General features: G+C 46.2%; 1 protein-coding gene across 1 annotated transcript in view; it reads right to left on the bottom strand.

The window, feature by feature from the left end:
- Nucleotides 1–24,240, bottom strand: part of LOC106594058 (puratrophin-1) — a 315,209-nt gene that overhangs the window by 271,972 nt on the left and 18,997 nt on the right. The window contains exon 5 of the mRNA XM_045689763.2: nt 15,636–15,722. Coding sequence (XP_045545719.2) covers nt 15,636–15,722 — 87 coding nt within the window. The remainder of the gene's footprint in view (nt 1–15,635; nt 15,723–24,240) is intronic.

Raw genomic sequence — 24,240 nt, forward strand, 5'->3', positions numbered from 1 at the left:
CAATACTAAATACATTACAACAGCCTTTCAACACTCTGCCAGACAGAACTCAATACTAAATACATTACAACAGGCCCTCAACACTCTGCCAGACAGAACTCAATACTAAATACATTACAACAGGCCCTCAACACTCTGCCAGACAGAACTCAATACTAAATACATTACAACAGCCCCTCAACACTCTGCCAGACAGAACTCAATACTAAATACATTACAACAGGCCCTCAACACTCTGCCAGACAGAACTCAATACTAAATACATTACAAAAGCCCCTCAACACTCTGCCAGACAGAACTCAATACTAAATACATTACAACAGGCACTCAACACTCTGCCAGACAGAACTCAATACTAAATACATTACAACAGCCTCTCAACACTCTGCCAGACAGAACTCAATACTAAATACATTACAACAGGCCCTCAACACTCTGCCAGACAGAACTCAATACTAAATACATTACAACAGGCCCTCAACACTCTGCCAGACAGAACTCAATACGAAATACATTACAACAGGCCCCTCAACACTCTGCCAGACAGAACTCAATACTAAATACATTACAACAGCCTCTCAATGCTCTGCCAGACAGAACTCAATACTAAATACATTACAACAGCCTCTCAACACTCTGTCAGACAGAACTCAATACTAAATACATTACAACAGGCCCTCAACACTCCGCCAGACAGAACTCAATACTAAATACATTCCAACAGCCCCTCAACACTCTGCCAGACAGAACTCAATACTAAATACATTACAACAGCCTCTCAACACTCTGCCAGACAGAACTCAATACTAAATACATTATAACAGGCCCTCAACACTCTGCCAGACAGAACTCAATACTAAATACATTACAACAGGCCCTCAACACTCTGCCAGACAGAACTATATACTAAATACATTACAACATGCCCTCAACACTCTGCCAGACAGAACTCAATACTAAATACATTAAAACAGCCCCTCAACACTCTGCCAGACAGAACTCAATACTAAATACATTACAACAGGCCCTCAACACTCTGCCAGACAGAACTCAATACTAAATACATTACAACAGGCCCTCAACACTCTGCCAGACAGAACTCAATACTAAATACATTAAAACAGCCCCTCAACACTTTGCCAGACAGAACTCAATACTAAATACATTACAACAGCCCCTCAACACTCTGCCAGACAGAACTCAATACTAAATACATTACAACAGCCCCTCAACACTCTGCCAGACAGAACTCAATACTAAATACATTACAACAGGCCCTCAACACTCTGCCAGACAGAACTATATACTAAATACATTACAACAGGCCCTCAACACTCTGCCAGACAGAACTCAATACTAAATACATTACAACAGGCCCCTCAACACTCTGCCAGACAGAACTCAATACTAAATACGTTACAACAGCCCATCAACACTCTGCCAGACAGAACTCAATACTAAATACATTCCAACAGCCCCTCAACACTCTGCCAGACAGAACTCAATACTAAATACATTACAACAGCCCCTCAACACTCTGCTAGACAGAACTCAATACTAAATACCTTACAACAGCCCCTCAACACTCTGCCAGACAGAACTCAATACTAAATACATTACAACAGGCCCCTCAACACTCTGCCAGACAGAACTCAATACTAAATACAGTTCAACAGCCCCTCAACACTCTGCCAGACAGACCTCAATACTAAATACATTGCAACAGCCCCTCAACACTCTGCCAGACAGACCTCAATACTAAATACATTACAACAGGCCCTCAACACTCTGCCAGACAGAACTCAATACTAAATACATTACAACAGGCCCTCAACACTCTGCCAGACAGACCTCAATACTAAATACATTACAACAGCCCATCAACACTCTGCCAGACAGAACTCAATACTAAATACATTACAACAGCCCCTCAACACTCTGCTAGACAGAACTCAATACTAAATACATTACAACAGCCCCTCAACACTCTGCCAGACAGAACTCAATACTAAATACATTACAACAGCCCCTCAACACTCTGCCAGATGAACTCAATACTAAATACATTAAAACAGCCCCTCAACACTTTGCCAGAGAGAACTCAATACTAAATAAATTACAACAGCCCCTCAACACTCTGCCAGACAGAACTCAATACTAAATACATTACAACAGCCCCTCAACACTCTGCCAGACAGAACTCAATACTAAATACATTACAACAGGCCCTCAACACTCTGCCAGACAGAACTCAATACTAAATACATTACAACAGCCCCTCAACACTCTGCCAGACAGAACTCAATACTAAATACATTACAACAGCCCCTCAACACTCTGCCAGACAGAACTCAATACTAAATACATTACAACAGGCCCTCAACACTCTGCCAGATAGAACTCAATACTAAATACATTACAACAGGCCCTCAACACTCTGCCAGACAGAACTCAATACTAAATACATTACAACAGCCCCTCAACACTCTGTCAGACAGAACTCAATACTAAATACATTACAACAGGCCCTCAACACTCTGCCAGACAGAACTCAATACTAAATGCATTACAACAGGCCCTCAACACTCTGCCAGACAGAACTCAATACTAAATACATTACAACACGCCCACAATACTCTGCCAGAAAGAACTCAATACTAAATACATTACAACAGCCCCTCAACACTCTGCCAGACAGAACTCAATACTAAATACATTACAACAGCCCCTCAACACTCTGCCAGACAGAACTCAATACTAAATACATTACAACAGCCTCTCAACAATCTGCCAGACAGAACTCAATACTAAATACATTACAACAGGCCCTCAACACTCTGCCAGACAGAACTCAATACTAAATACATTACAACAGGCCCTCAACACTCTGCCAGACAGAACTCAATACTAAATACATTACAACAGGCCCTCAACACTCTGCCAGACAGAACTCAATACTAAATACATTACAACAGCCCCTCAACACTCTGCCAGACAGAACTCAATACTAAATACCTTACAACAGCCCCTCAACACTATGCCAGACAGAACTCAATACTAAATACATTACAACAGGTCCCTCAACACTCTGCCAGACAGAACTCAATACTAAATACAGTTCAACAGCCCCTCAACACTCTGCCAGACAGACCTCAATACTAAATACATTACAACAGCCCCTCAACACTCTGCCAGACAGACCTCAATACTAAATACATTACAACAGGCCCTCAACACTCTGCCAGACAGAACTCAATACTAAATACATTACAACAGGCCCTCAACACTCTGCCAGACAGACCTCAATACTAAATACATTACAACAGCCCATCAACACTCTGCCAGACAGAACTCAATACTAAATACATTACAACAGCCCCTCAACACTCTGCTAGACAGAACTCAATACTAAATACATTACAACAGCCCCTCAACACTCTGCCAGACAGAACTCAATACTAAATACATTACAACAGCCCCTCAACACTCTGCCAGACAGAACTCAATACTAAATACATTACAACAGCCCCTCAACACTCTGCCAGATGAACTCAATACTAAATACATTAAAACAGCCCCTCAACACTCTGCCAGACAGAACTCAATACTAAATACATTACAACAGGCCCTCAACGCTCTGCCAGACAGAACTCAATACTAAATACATTACAACAGCCTCTCAACGCTCTGCAAGACACAACTCAATACTAAATACATTACAACAGCCTCTCAATGCTCTGCCAGACAGAACTCAATACTAAATACATTACAACAGCCTCTCAACACTCTGTCAGACAGAACTCAATACTAAATACATTACAACAGGCCCTCAACACTCCGCCAGACAGAACTCAATACTAAATACATTCCAACAGCCCCTCAACACTCTGCCAGACAGAATCAATACTAAATACATTACAACAGCCTCTCAACACTCTGCCAGACAGAACTCAATACTAAATACATTACAACAGGCCCTCAACACTCTGCCAGACAGAACTCAATACTAAATACATTACAACAGGCCCTCAACACTCTGCCAGACAGAACTCAATACGAAATACATTACAACAGGCCCCTCAACACTCTGCCAGACAGAACTCAATACTAAATACATTACAACAGCCTCTCAACGCTCTGCCAGACAGAACTCAATACTAAATACATTACAACAGCCTCTCAATGCTCTGCCAGACAGAACTCAATACTAAATACATTACAACAGGCCCTCAACACTCTGCCAGACAGAACTCAATACTAAATACATTACAACAGGCCCTCAACACTCTGCCAGACAGAACTCAATACGAAATACATTACAACAGGCCCCTCAACACTCTGCCAGACAGAACTCAATACTAAATACATTACAACAGCCTCTCAACGCTCTGCCAGACAGAACTCAATACTAAATACATTACAACAGCCTCTCAATGCTCTGCCAGACAGAACTCAATACTAAATACATTACAACAGCCTCTCAACACTCTGTCAGACAGAACTCAATACTAAATACATTACAACAGGCCCTCAACACTCCGCCAGACAGAACTCAATACTAAATACATTCCAACAGCCCCTCAACACTCTGCCAGACAGAACTCAATACTAAATACATTACAACAGCCTCTCAACACTCTGCCAGACAGAACTCAATACTAAATACATTACAACAGGCCCTCAACACTCTGCCAGACAGAACTCAAAACTAAATACATTACAACAGCCTCTCAATGCTCTGCCAGACAGAACTCAATACTAAATACATTACAACAGCCTCTCAACACTCTGTCAGACAGAACTCAATACTAAATACATTACAACAGGCCCTCAACACTCCGCCAGACAGAACTCAATACTAAATACATTCCAACAGCCCCTCAACACTCTGCCAGACAGAACTCAATACTAAATACATTACAACAGCCTCTCAACACTCTGCCAGACAGAACTCAATACTAAATACATTACAACAGGCCCTCAACACTCTGCCAGACAGAACTCAATACTAAATACATTACAACAGCCTCTCAACACTCTGTCAGACAGAACTCAATACTAAATACATTACAACAGGCCCTCAACACTCCGCCAGACAGAACTCAATACTAAATACATTACAACACGCCCACAATACTCTGCCAGAAAGAACTCAATACTAAATACATTACAACAGCCCCTCAACACTCTGCCAGACAGAACTCAATACTAAATACATTACAACAGGCCCTCAACACTCTGCCAGACAGAACTCAATACTAAATACATTACAACAGCCCCTCAACACTCTGCCAGACAGAACTCAATACTAAATACATTACAACAGGCCCTCAACACTCTGCCAGACAGAACTCAATACTAAATACATTACAACAGGCCCTCAACACTCTGCCAGACAGAACTCAATACTAAATACATTACAACAGGCCCTCAACGCTCTGCCAGACAGAACTCAATACTAAATACATTACAACAGCCTCTCAACGCTCTGCAAGACAGAACTCAATACTAAATACATTACAACAGCCTCTCAATGCTCTGCCAGACAGAACTCAATACTAAATACATTACAACAGCCTCTCAACACTCTGTCAGACAGAACTCAATACTAAATACATTACAACAGGACCTCAACACTCCGCCAGACAGAACTCAATACTAAATACATTACAACAGCCTCTCAACACTCTGCCAGACAGAACTCAATACTAAATACATTACAACAGGCCCTCAACACTCTGCCAGACAGAACTCAATACTAAATACATTACAACAGGCCCTCAACACTCTGCCAGACAGAACTCAATACGAAATACATTACAACAGGCCCCTCAACACTCTGCCAGACAGAACTCAATACTAAATACATTACAACAGCCTCTCAACGCTCTGCCAGACAGAACTCAATACTAAATACATTACAACAGGCCCTCAACACTCTGCCAGACAGAACTCAATACTAAATACATTACAACAGGCCCTCAACACTCTGCCAGACAGAACTCAATACTAAATACATTACAACAGCCTTTCAACACTCTGCCAGACAGAACTCAATACTAAATACATTACAACAGGCCCTCAACACTCTGCCAGACAGAACTCAATACTAAATACATTACAACAGGCCCTCAACACTCTGCCAGACAGAACTCAATACTAAATACATTACAACAGCCCCTCAACACTCTGCCAGACAGAACTCAATACTAAATACATTACAACAGGCCCTCAACACTCTGCCAGACAGAACTCAATACTAAATACATTACAAAAGCCCCTCAACACTCTGCCAGACAGAACTCAATACTAAATACATTACAACAGGCCCTCAACACTCTGCCAGACAGAACTCAATACTAAATACATTACAACAGCCTCTCAACACTCTGCCAGACAGAACTCAATACTAAATACATTACAACAGGCCCTCAACACTCTGCCAGACAGAACTCAATACTAAATACATTACAACAGGCCCTCAACACTCTGCCAGACAGAACTCAATACGAAATACATTACAACAGGCCCCTCAACACTCTGCCAGACAGAACTCAATACTAAATACATTACAACAGCCTCTCAACGCTCTGCCAGACAGAACTCAATACTACATACATTACAACAGCCTCTCAATGCTCTGCCAGACAGAACTCAATACTAAATACATTACAACAGCCTCTCAACACTCTGTCAGACAGAACTCAATACTAAATACATTACAACAGGCCCTCAACACTCCGCCAGACAGAACTCAATACTAAATACATTCCAACAGCCCCTCAACACTCTGCCAGACAGAACTCAATACTAAATACATTACAACAGCCTCTCAACACTCTGCCAGACAGAACTCAATACTAAATACATTATAACAGGCCCTCAACACTCTGCCAGACAGAACTCAATACTAAATACATTACAACAGGCCCTCAACACTCTGCCAGACAGAACTATATACTAAATACATTACAACATGCCCTCAACACTCTGCCAGACAGAACTCAATACTAAATACATTAAAACAGCCCCTCAACACTCTGCCAGACAGAACTCAATACTAAATACATTACAACAGGCCCTCAACACTCTGCCAGACAGACCTCAATACTAAATACATTACAACAGGCCCTCAACACTCTGCCAGACAGAACTCAATACTAAATACATTAAAACAGCCCCTCAACACTTTGCCAGACAGAACTCAATACTAAATACATTACAACAGCCCCTCAACACTCTGCCAGACAGAACTCAATACTAAATACATTACAACAGCCCCTCAACACTCTGCCAGACAGAACTCAATACTAAATACATTACAACAGGCCCTCAACACTCTGCCAGACAGAACTCATATACTAAATACATTACAACAGGCCCTCAACACTCTGCCAGACAGAACTCAATACTAAATACATTACAACAGGCCCCTCAACACTCTGCCAGACAGAACTCAATACTAAATACGTTACAACAGCCCATCAACACTCTGCCAGACAGAACTCAATACTAAATACATTACAACAGGCCCTCAACACTCTGCCAGACAGAACTCAATACTAAATACATTACAACAGCCTCTCAACACTCTGCCAGACAGAACTCAATACTAAATACATTACCACAGGCCCTCAACACTCTGCCAGACAGAACTATATACTAAATACATTACAACAGGCCCTCAACACTCTGCCAGACAGAACTCAATACTAAATACATTACAACAGCCCCTCAACACTCTGCCAGACAGAACTCAATACTAAATACATTACAACAGCCCCTCAACACTCTGCCAGACAGAACTCAATACTAAATAATATATATAATAACAGTATATCATTATATATTATTGTCATATTATTTTTATTTATTGTTTGTTATTTTAAATTATTATATATATATCTATTTTGAGGTATTTTTCTTAAAAATGCATTGTTGGTTAAGGGTTTGTAAGTAAGCATTTCACTGTGAGGTCTACTACACCTGTTGTATTCAGCATTTCACTGTGAGGTCTACTACACCTGTTGTATTCAGCACTTCACTGTGAGGTCTACTACACCTGTTGTATTCAGCATTTCACTGTGAGTTCTACTACACCTGTTGTATTCAGTATGTCACTGTGACGTCTACCACACCTATTGTATTCAGCATTTCACTGTAAGGTCTACCTACACCTGTTGTATTCAGCATTTCACTGTAAAGGTCTACACCTGTTGTATTCAGCATTTCACTGTGAGGTCTACTACACCTGTTGTATTCAGCATTTCACTGTGAGGTCTACACCTGTTGTATTCAGCATTTCACTGTAAGGTCTACTACACCTGTTGTATTCAGCATTTCACTGTAAGGTCTACTACACCTGTTGTATTCAGCATTTCACTGTAAGGTCTACTACACCTGTTGTATTCAGCATTTCACTGTAAGGTCTACTACACCTGTTGTATTCAGCATTTCACTGTGAGGTCTACTACACCTGTTGTATTCAGCATTTCACTGTGAGGTCTACTACACCTGTTGTATTCAGCATTTCACTGTGAGGTCTACACCTGTTGTATTCAGCATTTCACTGTGAGGTCTACACCTGTTGTATTCAGCATTTCACTGTATGGTCTACTACACCTGTTGTATTCAGCATTTCACTGTGAGGTCTACTACACCTGTTGTATTCAGCATTTCACTGTGAGGTCTACTACACCTGTTGTAGTCGGCGCATGTGACAAATAACATTTGATTTGATTTTATTTGAATTCCGGCTCAGTACGAGAGGTGGGGGGGATGCGTTTGTCATATCCTGTCCTTCAGGGCCACATCCTGGTGCCACCTCGTCCTCGTCCCCGTCCAATCACAACACACACACACACCACAGCTCTCCTTCAGGGCCACATCCTGGTGCCACCTCGTCCTCGTCTCCGTCCAATCACAACACACACACACACCACAGCTCTCCTTCAGGGCCACATCCTGGTGCCACCTCGTCCTCGTCCCCATCCAATCACAACACACACACACACCACAGCTCTCCTTCAGGGCCACATCCTGGTGCCACCTCGTCCTCGTCCCCGTCCAATCACAACACACACACACACCACAGCTCTCCTTCAGGGCCACATCCTGGTGCCACCTCGTCCTCGTCTCCGTCCAATCACAACACACACACACACCACAGCTCTCCTTCAGGGCCACATCCTGGTGCCACCTCGTCCTCGTCTCCGTCCAATCACAACACACACACACACCACAGCTCTCCTTCAGGGCCACATCCTGGTGCCACCTCGTCCTCGTCCCCGTCCAATCACAACACACACACACACCACAGCTCTCCTTCAGGGCCACATCCTGGTGCCACCTCGTCCTCGTCCCCATCCAATCACAACACACACACACACACACCACAGCTCTCCTTCAGGGCCACATCCTGGTGCCACCTCGTCCTCGTCTCCGTCCAATCACAACACACACACACACTACAGCTCTCCAAAATACTACATTCCTCACACACACATTCCACTGCAGTGTGGAGCCATGGCTTGGTTTGAGAACGGAAATAAAACTGGACTTTACAAAGAGACAGTCTTCTGAGAGATATGAGGGACGCCTTGAGAAATCAAGGACGTTACAGAGTATTACTGTGAGGGACGCCTTGAGAAATCACGGACGTTACAGAGTATTACTGTGAGGAACGCCTTGAGAAATCACGGACGTTACAGAGTATTACTGTGAGGGACGCCTTGAGAAATCACGGACGTTACCACACAGAGTATTACTGTGAGGGACGCCTTGAGAAATCACGGACGTTACCACACAGAGTATTACTGTGAGGGACGCCTTGAGAAACCATGGACGTTTCCACACAGAGTATTACTGTGAGGGACGCCTTGAGAAATCACGGACGTTACCACACAGAGTATTACTGTGAGGGACGCCTTGAGAAATCACGGACGTTACAGAGTATTACTGTGAGGGACGCCTTGAGAAACCACGGACGTTACAGAGTATTACTGTGAGGGACGCCTTGAGAAACCACGGACGTTACAGAGTATTACTGTGAGGGACGCCTTGAGAAATCACGGACGTTACAGAGTATTACTGTGAGGAACGCCTTGAGAAATCACGGACGTTACAGAGTATTACTGTGAGGGACGCCTTGAGAAATCACGGACGTTACAGAGTATTACTGTGAGGAACGCCTTGAGAAATCACGGACGTTACAGAGTATTACTGTGAGGGACGCCTTGAGAAATCACGGACGTTACCACACAGAGTATTACTGTGAGGGACGCCTTGAGAAATCACGGACGTTACCACACAGAGTATTACTGTGAGGGACGCCTTGAGAAACCATGGACGTTTCCACACAGAGTATTACTGTGAGGGACGCCTTGAGAAATCACGGACGTTACCACACAGAGTATTACTGTGAGGGACGCCTTGAGAAGTCACGGACGTTACAGAGTATTACTGTGAGGGACGCCTTGAGAAACCACGGACGTTACAGAGTATTACTGTGAGGGACGCCTTGAGAAACCACGGACGTTACAGAGTATTACTGTGAGGGACGCCTTGAGAAATCACGGACGTTACAGAGTATTACTGTGAGGGACGCCTTGAGAAACCATGGACGTTTCCACACAGAGTATTACTGTGAGGGACGCCTTGAGAAATCACGGACGTTACCACACAGAGTATTACTGTGAGGGACGCCTTGAGAAACCATGGACGTTACAGAGTATTACTGTGAGGGACGCCTTGAGAAACCACGGACGTTACAGAGTATTACTGTGAGGGACGCTTTGAGAAATCACGGACGTTACAGAGTATTACTGTGAGGGACGCCTTGAGAAACCATGGACGTTACCACACAGAGTATTACAGAGTAATACTCTGTGTTCACTAGGTCTATACAGGAACACAGTCCTACCCTCACAGTAATACTCTGTGTGGTAACGTCCATGGTTTCTCTAGGCGTCCCTCACAGTAATATTCTGTGTTCACTAGGTCTATACAGGAACACAGTCCTACCCTCACAGTAATACTCTGTGTTCACCAGGTCTGTACAGGAACACAGTCCTACCCTCACAGTAATACTCTGTGTTCACCAGGTCTGTACAGGAACACAGTCCTACCCTCACAGTAATACTTCAGTGTAAATTAACTGGTAAAGCCCAAGAGGTTTTGTCAGCGCTACCTCTTGAAGACAGTTTGAATTATGAAGTGGTCAAAGCTACTGTTCTTCGCGCCTATGAGCTTGTTCCTGAGGCATACCGACAGAGATTTAGGTGAGGGACACACAGTGAGAGGACCAATGAAAGTCCTTATTAAAGAACAGTTTTTGTCCCAAGAGTTGTGTACGGGAGATGAGAACGTGTTGGACTACGTTAGTCGCTTTCGTGAGCGCCTACACCAAGCCTGTGCTCTCGCAAAGGAAGCTCTGTCTTCCTCAGAGAGGAGAATGAAAAGACACGATGATAAACAGGCTGTTTCCCGTCCACTACAGCCAGGTGACCAAGTACTGGTGTTATTGCCTGTTCCATGATCTTCACTGTCAGCTCGTTTCTCTGGCCCTTATTTCATTGAAAAGAAATGAAGTGAAACTGATTATGTGCTTCAAACTCCTGATAGAAAACGCCGATCTCGTGTGTGTGCCACATTAACATGTTGAAAGCATACCACACCCGACCCATCACCCAGGTAGATAGTTCAGAAACAGCGGAAGGTACTGTCTCCTCTGCTATGATAGTGGACTGTCATATTAATGATGTTGATGGAGATGGATTAGAGTTTCGCAATACTCAGCAGCAGTGTGTGAGATTGCCCAACTCAGAAATGCTGATGTCTCTCCAGTCAGATCTGGTTCATTTAACGGACGGACAGGCCGACGATATCGTGAGGCTAAAACACAGTTTTCCATGTCTCTTTATTGACGTTCCTACTCGCACGAACGTGTTGGAACATGACATTAATGTTGGAAATGCTGCCCCTATCAAGCAACACCCATATCGTGTCAACGCTTCTAAGAGGAAGATAATGAGGGATGAGGTGAGATATTTGTTGGAGAACGACCTGGCTACGCCAAGTTCAAGCCCTTGGAGTTCTCCTTTTGCATTCTGGTTCCTAAACCTGACGGTACGTCCAGGTTATGTACGGATTATCGAAAGGTAAATTCTGTCACAGTGCCAGATTCGTTCCCGTTACCCAGACTGGACGACTGTATCGACACTGTTGGTGCTGCTACTTATGTAACCAAGTTGGACCTCTTAAAAGGTTACTGGCAGGTTCCGTTAACCTCACGTGCTTCTGAGATTTCTGCTTTTGTGACCCCAGACAACTTCCTACAATACTCTGTCATGGCTTTTGGGATGCGGAATACACCAGCCACTTTCCAACGACTGGTTAACTCCGTATTAGCTGGCGTTCCCCATTGTAGTGCCTACCTAGATGAGCTAGTGATTTATTCGTCTGAGTAGTCAGATCATGTTAACTCTCTAAGGGAAGTATGTGAACGTTTGGCAGCTGCTTCTTTAACCCTGAACTTGACAAAGTGCAAGTTTGGGAAGGCTACTGTTACCTATCTCGGCAAAGATGTCGGCCATGGACAGGTGCGCCCTGTTGATGCCAAGGTCTTGGCTATCGCTGCATTCCCCGCACCTACCACCAGACGAGAGCTACGCCGCTTTTTAGGAATGGTTGGCTACTACCGTAGTTTCTGTAAAAACTTCTCTGCGGTAGTTGCTCCCTTGACCGATTTGCTCAGTCCGGCTAGATCATTTTGAGTGGTCCCCGGATTGTAAAGGTATCTTTTGATACTGCTAAAGCACTCTTATGTAATACCCCTATACTCGCTGCTGCGGATTTTGAACAACCGTTTAAACTTGAGGTAGATGCTAGTGCCAGAAGTACTGGTGCTGTTTTACTGCAGCAGGACAAGAGTGGACCGGATCATCCTGTACGTTATTTTTCACGTAAATTTAACACGTCAGGCTAACTATTAGGCCATACTTGGCCATGATTACAGACACCTGTGTGTCTTCTGACACTATATAAATGAGTCATCTCACAGTGTTTGTGATGATACCCTGATGAAGACAGCTTTGCTGTCGAAAACGTTGGTTATTAGGATATTACATTTTGGCATCTGAGCTCTTAGAGTGTGCGGCTTTCCCTTATTTTCAGGCTAACTAAATCAAATCAAATGTATTTATATAGCCCTTCTTACATCAGCTGATATCTCAAAGTGCTGTACAGAAACCCAGCCTAAAACCCCAAACAGCAAGCAATGCAGGTGTAGAAGTACGGTGGCTAGGAAAAACTCCCTAGAAAGGCCAGAACCTAGGAAGAAACCTAGAGAGGAACCAGGCTATGAGGGATGGCCAGTCCTCTTCTGGCTGTGCCGGGTGGAGATTATAACAGCACATGGCCTAGATGTTCAAATGTTCATAAATGACCAGCATTGTCTACTAATAATAATCATAGTAGTTGTCGAGGGTGCAACAAGTAACACAAGAGTAAGTGTCAGTTGGCTTTTTCATAGCCGATCTTTGAGAACTATGCAACCATCGAGCAAGAAGCTCTAGCTTTGTTGTTAGCTCTGCGATACTTTGAACCTGTATATCGGCTCTAGTGCCCTACCAGTGATCGTATATAAGGACCATAACCCCTTAGTGTTTCTCCACCGGATGTACAACCAGAACCAGAGCCTTATGCGTTGAGCGCTTATTGTGCAGAATTATAATTTGGGAGATTCGCCACAAAAAGGGTTCTGATAATGTGTTAGCAGATGCTTTGTCTCGTGTGTAAAAATGATTTTTGTATGTTTCGTAAGGTTGACTTTGTTTGATCTTGTGGGTATACATTGTAAATACTTGGGTCGTAATCCCCCCCTGGGGTGGCTCTTTTAAGGGTGGGAGTGTTTCGGATACAGGTATCCTGTGTGTGTATTTCTTTTCTCACCTTCTTCCCTCCTCACAGGTGACAATCATAATTCCCCAATCAGAAGACACCTGCTCCTTTTCTCTTACCCAATCACATCCCTTTCCCTTGGTTTAAACACCTAGTCAGTTGTTTTCTCTGGAGCTCAATCTCTCTGTTACTTAATCTCTCTGAATCTCTCCCTTTGGAGATCTCTCTTGTGTTTCTCCAGGTGTAGAACCAGGTCTCTGTGTTACCTGTACGGCTGAGGGTTTCTCCATGTGTAGAACCAGGTCTCTGTGTTACCTGTACGGCTGAGGGTTTCTCCATGTGTAGAACCAGGTCTCTGTGTTACCTGTACGGCTGAGGGTTTCTCCATGTGTAGAACCAGGTCTCTGTGTTACCTGTACGGCTGAGGGTTTCTCCAGACGTAGAACCAGGTCTCTGTGTTACCTGTACGGCTGAGGGTTTCTCCAGGCGTAGAACTAGGTCTCTGTGTTACCTGTACGGCTGAGGGTTTCTCCAGGCGTAGAACCAGGTCTCTGCGTTACCTGTATGGCTGAGGGTTTCTCCATGTGTAGAACCAGGTCTCTGTGTTACCTGTACGGCTGAGGGTTTCTCCAGGTGTAGAACCAGGTCTCTGTGTTACCTGTACGGCTGAGGGTTTCTCCAGACGTAGAACCAGGTCTCTGTGTTACCTGTACGGCTGAGGGTTTTTCCAGGCGTAGAACCAGGTCTCTGTGTTACCTGTACGGCTGAGGGTTTTTCCAGGCGTAGAACCAGGTCTCTGTGTTACCTGTACGGCTGAGGGTTTTTCCAGGTGTAGAACCAGGTCTCTGTGTTACCTGTACGGCTGAGGGTTTTTCCAGGCGTAGAACCAGGTCTCTGTGTTACCTGTACGGCTGAGGGTTTCTCCAGACGTAGAACCAGGTCTCTGTGTTACCTGTACGGCTGAGGGTTTCTCCATGTGTAGAACCAGGTCTCTGTGTTACCTGTACGGCTGAGGGTTTCTCCAGACGTAGAACCAGGTCTCTGTGTTACCTGTACGGCTGAGGGTTTCTCCAGGCGTAGAACCAGGTCTCTGTGTTACCTGTACGGCTGAGGGTTTCTCCAGGCGTAGAACCAGGTCTCTGTGTTACCTGTACGGCTGAGGGTTTCTCCAGACGTAGAACCAGGTCTCTGTGTTACCTGTACGGCTGAGGGTTTCTCCAGGCGTAGAACCAGGTCTCTGTGTTACCTGTACGGCTGAGGGTTTTTCCAGGCGTAGAACCAGGTCTCTGTGTTACCTGTACGGCTGAGGGTTTTTCCAGGCGTAGAACCAGGTCTCTGTGTTACCTGTACGGCTGAGGGTTTTTCCAGGTGTAGAACCAGGTCTCTGTGTTACCTGTACGGCTGAGGGTTTTTCCAGGCGTAGAACCAGGTCTCTGTGTTACCTGTACGGCTGAGGGTTTCTCCAGGCGTAGAACCAGGTCTCTGTGTTACCTGTACGGCTGAGGGTTTCTCCATGTGTAGAACCAGGTCTCTGTGTTACCTGTACGGCTGAGGGTTTCTCCAGACGTAGAACCAGGTCTCTGTGTTACCTGTACGGCTGAGGGTTTCTCCAGGCGTAGAACCAGGTCTCTGTGTTACCTGTACGGCTGAGGGTTTCTCCAGGCGTAGAACCAGGTCTCTGTGTTACCTGTACGGCTGAGGGTTTCTCCAGACGTAGAACCAGGTCTCTGTGTTACCTGTACGGCTGAGGGTTTCTCCCGGCGTAGAACCAGGTCTCTGTCAGCCAGTAACAGGACAGTGTAGATACAGCCGGGCATAGCATCCTGTCAGGGAGAGAGAGAGACAGAGAACAAGAGAGAGAGATCAGTAGAATAAAAGACAAGCAGGTGAAGCTGTCTGAACAAGAGACAACATGGGTAGGAGTTGGCAGATGAAGCTGTCTAAACAAGAGACAACATGGGTAGGAGTTGGCAGATGAAACTGTCTGAACAAGAGACAACATGGGTAGGAGTTGGCAGGTGAAGCTGTCTAAGCAAGAGACAACATGGGTAGGAGTTGGCAGATGAAACTGTCTAAACAAGAGACAACATGGGTAGGAGTTGGCAGATGAAGCTGTCTGAACAAGAGACAACATGGGTAGGAGTTGGCAGATGAAGGTTTTGACAGCCTTAAATGGTTGCTCAGACAAACATATGAAAGGATGATTTAAAGCAGGATAGCAGCCAGTGATATGTGGCACAGTATCCAGTTTAACACCTCCAGTCTCCAGTCTCCAGTTTAACACCTCCAGTCTCCAGTCTCCAGTTTAACACCTCCAGTCTCCAGTCTCCAGTTTAACACCTCCAGTCTCCAGTTTAAGACCTACAGTCTCCAGTCTCCAGTTTAACACCTACAGTCTCCAGTTTAACACCTCCAGTCTCCAGTTTAACACCTCCAGTCTCCAGTTGAACACCTCCAGTCTCCAGTCTCCAGTTGAACACCTCCAGTCTCCAGTTTAACACCTCCAATCTCCAGTCTCCAGTTTAATACCTCCAGTCTCCAGTTTAACACCTACAGTCTCCAGTTTAACACCTACAGTCTCCAGTTTAACACCTCCAGCCTCCAGTCTCCAGTTTAACACCTACAGTCTCCAGTTTAACACCTACAGTATCCAGTTTAACACCTACAGTATCCAGTTTAACACCTACAGTCTGCTGTTTAACACCTCCAGTCTCCAGTCTCCAGTTTAACACCTACAGTCTCCAGTTGAACACCTCCAGTCTCCAGTTGAACGTCTCCAGTTTAACGTCTCCAGTCTCCAGTTTAACGTCTCCAGTCTCCAGTTTAACGTCTCCAGTCTCCAGTTTAACGTCTCCAGTCTCCAGTTTAACGTCTCCAGTCTCCAGTTTAACGTCTCCAGTCTCCAGTTTAACACCTACAGTCTCCTGTTTAACACCTCCAGTCTCCAGTTTAACGTCTCCAGTCTCCAGTTTAACGTCTCCAGTCTCCAGTTTAACGTCTCCAGTCTCCAGTTTAACGTCTCCAGTCTCCAGTTTAACACCTACAGTCTCCTGTTTAACACCTCCAGTCTCCAGTTTAACGTCTCCAGTCTCCAGTTTAACGTCTCCAGTCTCCAGTTTAACGTCTCCAGTCTCCAGTTTAACGTCTCCAGTCTCCAGTTTAACACCTCCAGTCTCCAGTTTAACGTCTCCAGTCTCCAGTTTAACACCTACAGTCTCCAGTTTAACGTCTCCAGTCTCCAGTTTAACGTCTCCAGTCTCCAGTTTAACGTCTCCAGTCTCCAGTTTAACGTCTCCAGTCTCCAGTTTAACGTCTCCAGTCTCCAGTTTAACGTCTCCAGTCTCCAGTTTAACGTCTCCTGTCTCCAGTTTAACACCTACAGTCTCCAGTTTAACACCTCCAGTTTCCAGTCTCCAGTTTAACACCTCCAGTCTCCAGTTTAACACCTACAGTCTCCAGTCTCCAGTTTAACACCTCCAGTCTCCAGTCTCCAGTTTAACACCTCCAGTCTCCAGTTTAATACCTCCAGTCTCCAGTTTAACACCTCCAGTCTCCAGTTTAACACCTACAGTCTCCAGACACTGGTTGATTTTCAACAACTTGCATGATGTACAAACCGCTAAGGGCCAGATATCCCGCTAGTTCTGATTAATGGTTGAACACACCGCTAAGGGCCAGATATCCCTCTAGTTCTGATTAATGGTTGAACACACCGCTAAGGGCCAGATATCCCTCTAGTTCTGATTAATGGTTGAACACACCGCTAAGGGCCAGATATCCCTCTAGTTCTGATTAATGGTTGAACACACCGCTAAGGGCCAGATATCCCTCTAGTTCTGATTAATGGTTGAACACACCGACTGAGTGACGGACTTGTTTTAAACCCTATTCCCTTAACAAGACATGTGAAGTGAGACAAGTGCACACTATAAAAAGTAGGGTGCAAAAACTAATTTTCAGTGCCCTTATCTAAAAAAAGGCTTGTTCCTTCATGCATGAAAAGAATATTCTGAAAAACCATTTTACTGTGTATTCACTGTGCTTGTGTCTTGAAGGTTTTGTCCATTCTGTTGTCAGTAAATTAATGGGTATTACTAACATGTTTCCTATTCTGGTCTTCCTCCCATCTGGAAGGCGCTAACACACACACACACACGCACGCACACACGCATACACACATACACACACACACACACACACAAACACACTCTAATCCTTAGGACAGGGTCATGAATAGAATCCGTAACCTTGATAAACTAACTGTTTGTTCTGAGCAAACATCACCTCAGCAGAATCAAACTCCTACACACCCAGACTAACATTAACACCCTCCACCCTCTAATGCAGAACGCTACATTAACCCCCTCTACCCACAATGCAGAACGCTACATTAACCCCCTCTACCCCCTAATGCAGAACACTACATTAACCCCCTCTACCCCTTAATGCAGAACGCTACATTAACCCCCTCTACCCCCCTACCCCGTAATGCAGAACGCTACATTAACACCCTCTATCCCCCTACCCCCTAATGCAGAACGCTACATTAACCCCCTCTACCCCCTACCCCCTAATGCAGAACACTACATTAACCCCCTCTACCCCCCTACCCCCTAATGCAGAACGCTACATTAACCCCCTCTACCCCCCTACCCCCTAATGCAGAACACTACATTAACCCCCTCTACCCCCCTCCACCCCCCTAATGCAGAACGCTACATTAACCCCCTCTACCCCCTAATGCAGAACACTACATTAACCCCCTCTACCCCCTCCACCCCCCTAATGCAGAACACTACATTAACCTCCTCTACCCCTTAATGCAGAACGCTACATTAACCCCCTCTACCCCCTAATGCAAACTCTACATTAACCCCCTCTACCCCCCTACCCCCTAATGCAGAACACTACATTAACCCCCTCTACCCCTTAATGCAGAACACTACATTAACCCCCTCAACCCCCCTAATGCAGAACGCTACATTAACCCCCTTCACCCACTCTACCCCCTAATGCAGAACGCTACATTAACCCCCTCTACCCCCTAATGCAGAACGCTACATTAACCCCCTCTACCCTCTCTACCCCCTAATGCAGAACGCTACATTAACCCCCTCTACCCCCTAATGCAGAACGCTACATTAACCTCCTCTACCCCTTAATGCAGAACGCTACATGAACCCCCTCTACCCCCTAATGCAAACTCTACATTAACCCCCTCTACCCCCTAATGCAGAACACTACATTAACCCCCTTTACCCCTTAATGCAGAACGCTACATTAACCCCCTCTACCCCCTAATGCAGAACGCTACATTAACCCCCTCTACCCCCTCCACCCTCTAATGCAGAACGCTACATTAACCCCCTCTACCCTCAATGCAGAACGCTACATTAACCCCCTCTACCCCCTCCACCCTCTAATGCAGAACGCTATATTAACCCCCTCTACCCTCAATGCAGAACGCTACATTAACCCCCTCTACCCCTTAATGCAGAACACTACATTAACCCCCTCTACCCCTTAATGCAGAACGCTACATTAACCCCCTCTACCCCCTCTACCCCCTAATGCAGAACGCTACATTAACCCCCTCTACCCCCTTAATGCAGAACACTACATTAACCCCCTCTACCCCCTAATGCAGAACGCTACATTAACCCCCTCTACCCCCTCTACCCCCTTAATGCAGAACACTACATTAACCCCCTCTACCCCCTCTACCCCCTTAATGCAGAACACTACATTAACCCCCTCTACCCCCTAATGCAGAACACTACATTAACCCCCTCTACCCCCTTAATGCAGAACGCTACATTAATCCCCTCTACCCCCTTAATGCAGAACGCTACATTAACCCCCTCTACCCCCCTACCCCCTAATGCAGAACGCTACATTAACCCCCTCTACCCCCTACCCCCTAATGCAGAACACTACATTAACCCCCTCTACCCCCCTACCCTCTAATGCAGAACGCTACATTAACCCCCTCTACCCCCCTACCCCCTAATGCAGAACACTACATTAACCCCCTCTACCCCCCTACCCCCTAATGCAGAACACTACATTAACCCCCTCTACCCCCCCCCCCACCCCCCTAATGCAGAACGCTACATTATCCCCCTCTACCCCCTAATGCAGAACACTACATTAACCCCCTCTACCCCCTAATGCAGAACACTACATTAACCCCCTCTACCCCCTCCACCCCCCTAATGCAGAACACTACATTAACCTCCTCTACCCCTTAATGCCGAACGCTACATTAACCCCCTCTACCCCCTAATGCAAACTTTACATTAACCCCCTCTACCCCCCTACCCCCTAATGCAGAACACTACATTAACCCCCTCTACCCCTTAATGCAGAACGCTACATTAACCCCCTCAACCCCCCTAATGCAGAACGCTACATTAACCCCCTTCACCCACTCTACCCCCTAATGCAGAACGCTACATTAACCCCCTCTACCCCCTAATGCAGAACGCTACATTAACCCCCTCTACCCCTTAATGCAGAACGCTACATTAACCCCCTCTACCCTCTCTACCCCCTAATGCAGAACGCTACATTAACCCCCTCTACCCCCTAATGCAGAACGCTACATTAACCTCCTCTACCCCTTAATGCAGAACGCTACATGAACCCCCTCTACCCCCTAATGCAAACTCTACATTAACCCCCTCTACCCCCTAATGCAGAACACTACATTAACCCCCTTTACCCCTTAATGCAGAACGCTACATTAACCCCCTCTACCCCCTAATGCAGAACGCTACATTAACCCCCTCTACCCCCTCCACCCTCTAATGCAGAACGCTACATTAACCCCCTCTACCCTCAATGCAGAACGCTACATTAACCCCCTCTACCCCCTCCACCCTCTAATGCAGAACGCTACATTAACCCCCTCTACCCTCAATGCAGAACGCTACATTAACCCCCTCTACCCCCTAATGCAGAACACTACATTAACCCCCTCTACCCCTTAATGCAGAACGCTACATTAACCCCCTCTACCCCCTCTACCCCCTAATGCAGAACGCTACATTAACCCCCTCTACCCCCTTAATGCAGAACACTACATTAACCCCCTCTACCCCCTAATGCAGAACGCTACATTAACCCCCTCTACCCCCTCTACCCCCTTAATGCAGAACACTACATTAACCCCCTCTACCCCCTCTACCCCTTAATGCAGAACACTACATTAACCCCCTCTACCCCCTAATGCAGAACACTACATTAACCCCCTCTACCCCCTTAATGCAGAACGCTACATTAACCCCCTCTACCCCCTTAATGCAGAATGCTACATTAACCCCCTCTACCCCCCTACCCCCTAATGCAGAACGCTACATTACCCCCTCTACCCCCTACCCCCTAATGCAGAACACTACATTAACCCCCTCTACCCCCCTACCCCCTAATGCAGAACGCTACATTAACCCCCTCTACCCCCCTACCCCCTAATGCAGAACACTACATTAACCCCCTCTACCCCCCTACCCCCTAATGCAGAACACTACATTAACCCCCTCTACCCCCCTCCACCCCCCTAATGCAGAACGCTACATTATCCCCCTCTACCACCTAATGCAGAACACTACATTAACCCCCTCTACCCACTCCACCCCCCTAATGCAGAACACTACATTAACCCCCTCTACCCCTTGATGCAGAACGCTACATTAACCCCCTCTACCCCCTAATGCAGAACTCTAAATTAACCCCTCCACCCCCTCTACCCCCTAATACAGAACACTACATTAACCCCCTCTACCCCTTAATGCAGTAGACTACATTAACCCCCTCTACCCCCCTACCCCCTAATGCAGAACACTACATTAACCCCCTCTACCCCCTAATGCAGAACGCTACATTAACCCCCTCAACCCCCCTAATGCAGAACGCTACATTAACCCCCTTCACCCACTCTACCCCCTAATGCAGAACACTACATTAACCCCCTCTACCCCCTAATGCAGAACGCTACATTAACCCCCTCTACCCCTTAATGCAGAACGCTACATTAACCCCCTCTACCCTCTCTACCCCCTAATGCAGAACGCTACATTAACCCCTCTACCCCCTAATGCAGAATGCTACATTAACCCCCTCAACCCCCTAATGCAGAACGCTACATTAACCACCTCTACCCCTTAATGCAGAACGCTACATTAACCCCCTCTACCCCCTAATGCAGAACGCTACATTAACCCCCTCTACCCCCTCTACCCCCTTAATGCAGAACACTACATTAACCCCCTCTACCCCCTAATGCAGAACACTACATTAACCCCCTCTACCCCCTCTACCCCTTAATGCAGAAAGCTACATTAACCCCCTCCACCCCCTCTACCCCCTAATGCAGAACACTACATTAACCCCCTCTACCCCCTAATGCAGAACTCTACATTAACCCCCTCTACCCCCTCTACCCCCTTAATGCAGAACACTACATTAACCCCCTCTACCCCCTCTACCCCTTAATGCAGAACACTACATTAACCCCCTCTACCCCCTTAATGCAGAACGCTACATTAACCCCCTCTACCCCCCTACCCCTTAATGCAGAACGCTACTTTAACCCCCTCTACCCCCCTACCCCCTAATGCAGAATGCTACATTAACCCCCTCTACCCCCTACCCCCTAATGCAGAACACTAAATTAACCCCCTCTACCCCCCTACCCCCTAATGCAGAACGCTACATTAACCCCCTCTACCCCCTACCCCATCATGCAGAACACTACATTAACACCCCTCTACCCCCCTACCCCCTAATGCAGAACACTACATTAACCCCCTCTACCCCCCTCCACCCCCTCTAATGCAGAACGCTACATTAACCCCCTCTACCCCCCTACCCCCTAATGCAGAATGCTACATTAACCCCCTCTACCCCCTACCCCCTAATGCAGAACACTACATTAACCCCCTCTACCCCCCTACCCCCTAATGCAGAACACTACATTAACCCCCTCTACCCCCCTCCACCCCCCTAATGCAGAACGCTACATTAACCCCCTCTACCCCCCTACCCCCTAATGCAGAACACTACATTAACCCCCTCTACCCCTTAATGCAGAAGACTACATTAACCCCCTCTACCCCCCTACCCCTAATGCAGAACACTACATTAACCCCCTCTACCCCCTAATGCAGAACGCTACATTAACCCCCTCAACCCGCATAATGCAGAACGCTACATTAACCCCCTTCACCCCCTCTACCCACTAATGCAGAACGCTACATTAACCCCCTCTACCCCTTAATGCAGAACGCTACATTAACCCCCTCTACCCTCTCTACCCCCTAATGCAGAACGCTACATTAACCCCCTCTACCCCCTAATGCAGAACGCTACATTAACCCCCTCAACCCCCTAATGCAGAACGCTACATTAACCCCCTCTACCCCCTAATGCAGAACGCTACATTAACCCCCTCTACCCCCTAATGCAGAACGCTACATTAACCCCCTCTACCCTCTAATGCAGAACGCTACATTAACCCCCTCTACCCCCTAATGCAGAACGCTACATTAACCCCCTCTACCCCCTCTACCCCCTTAATGCAGAACACTACATTAACCCCCTCTACCCCCTAATGCAGAACACTACATTAACCCCCTCTACCCCCTCTACCCCTTAATGCAGAATGCTACATTAACCCCCTCCACCCCCTCTACCCCCTAATGCAGAACACTACATTAACCCCCTAATGCAGAACGCTACATTAACCCCCTCTACCCCCTCTACCCCCTTAATGCAGAACACTACATTAACCCCCTCTACCCCCTCTACCCCTTAATGCAGAACACTACATTAACCCCCTCTACCCCCTAATGCAGAACACTACATTAACCCCCTCTACCCCCTTAATGCAGAACGCTACATTAACCCCCTCTACCCCCCTACCCCTTAATGCAGAACGCTACTTTAACCCCCTCTACCCCCCTACCCCCTAATGCAGAACGCTACATTAACCCCCTCTACCCTCTCTACCCCCTAATGCAGAACGCTACATTAACCCCCTCTACCCCCTAATGCAGAACGCTACATTAACCCCCTCTACCCTCTCTACCCCCTAATGCAGAATGCTACATTAACCCCCTCTACCCCCTAATGCAGAACGCTACATTAACCCCCTCAACCCCCTAATGCAGAACGCTACATTAACCCCCTCTACCCCCTAATGCAGAACGCTACATTAACCCCCTCTACCCCCTAATGCAGAACACTACATTAACCCCCTCTACCCCTTAATGCAGAACGCTACATTAACCCCCTCTACCCCCTAATGCAGAACGCTACATTAACCCCCTCTACCCCCTCCAC

This window comes from Salmo salar, chromosome 11 (genome assembly GCF_965601325.2).
Source record: "Salmo salar chromosome 11, fSalSal1, whole genome shotgun sequence".
Taxonomy (NCBI): Eukaryota; Metazoa; Chordata; class Actinopteri; order Salmoniformes; family Salmonidae; genus Salmo; species Salmo salar.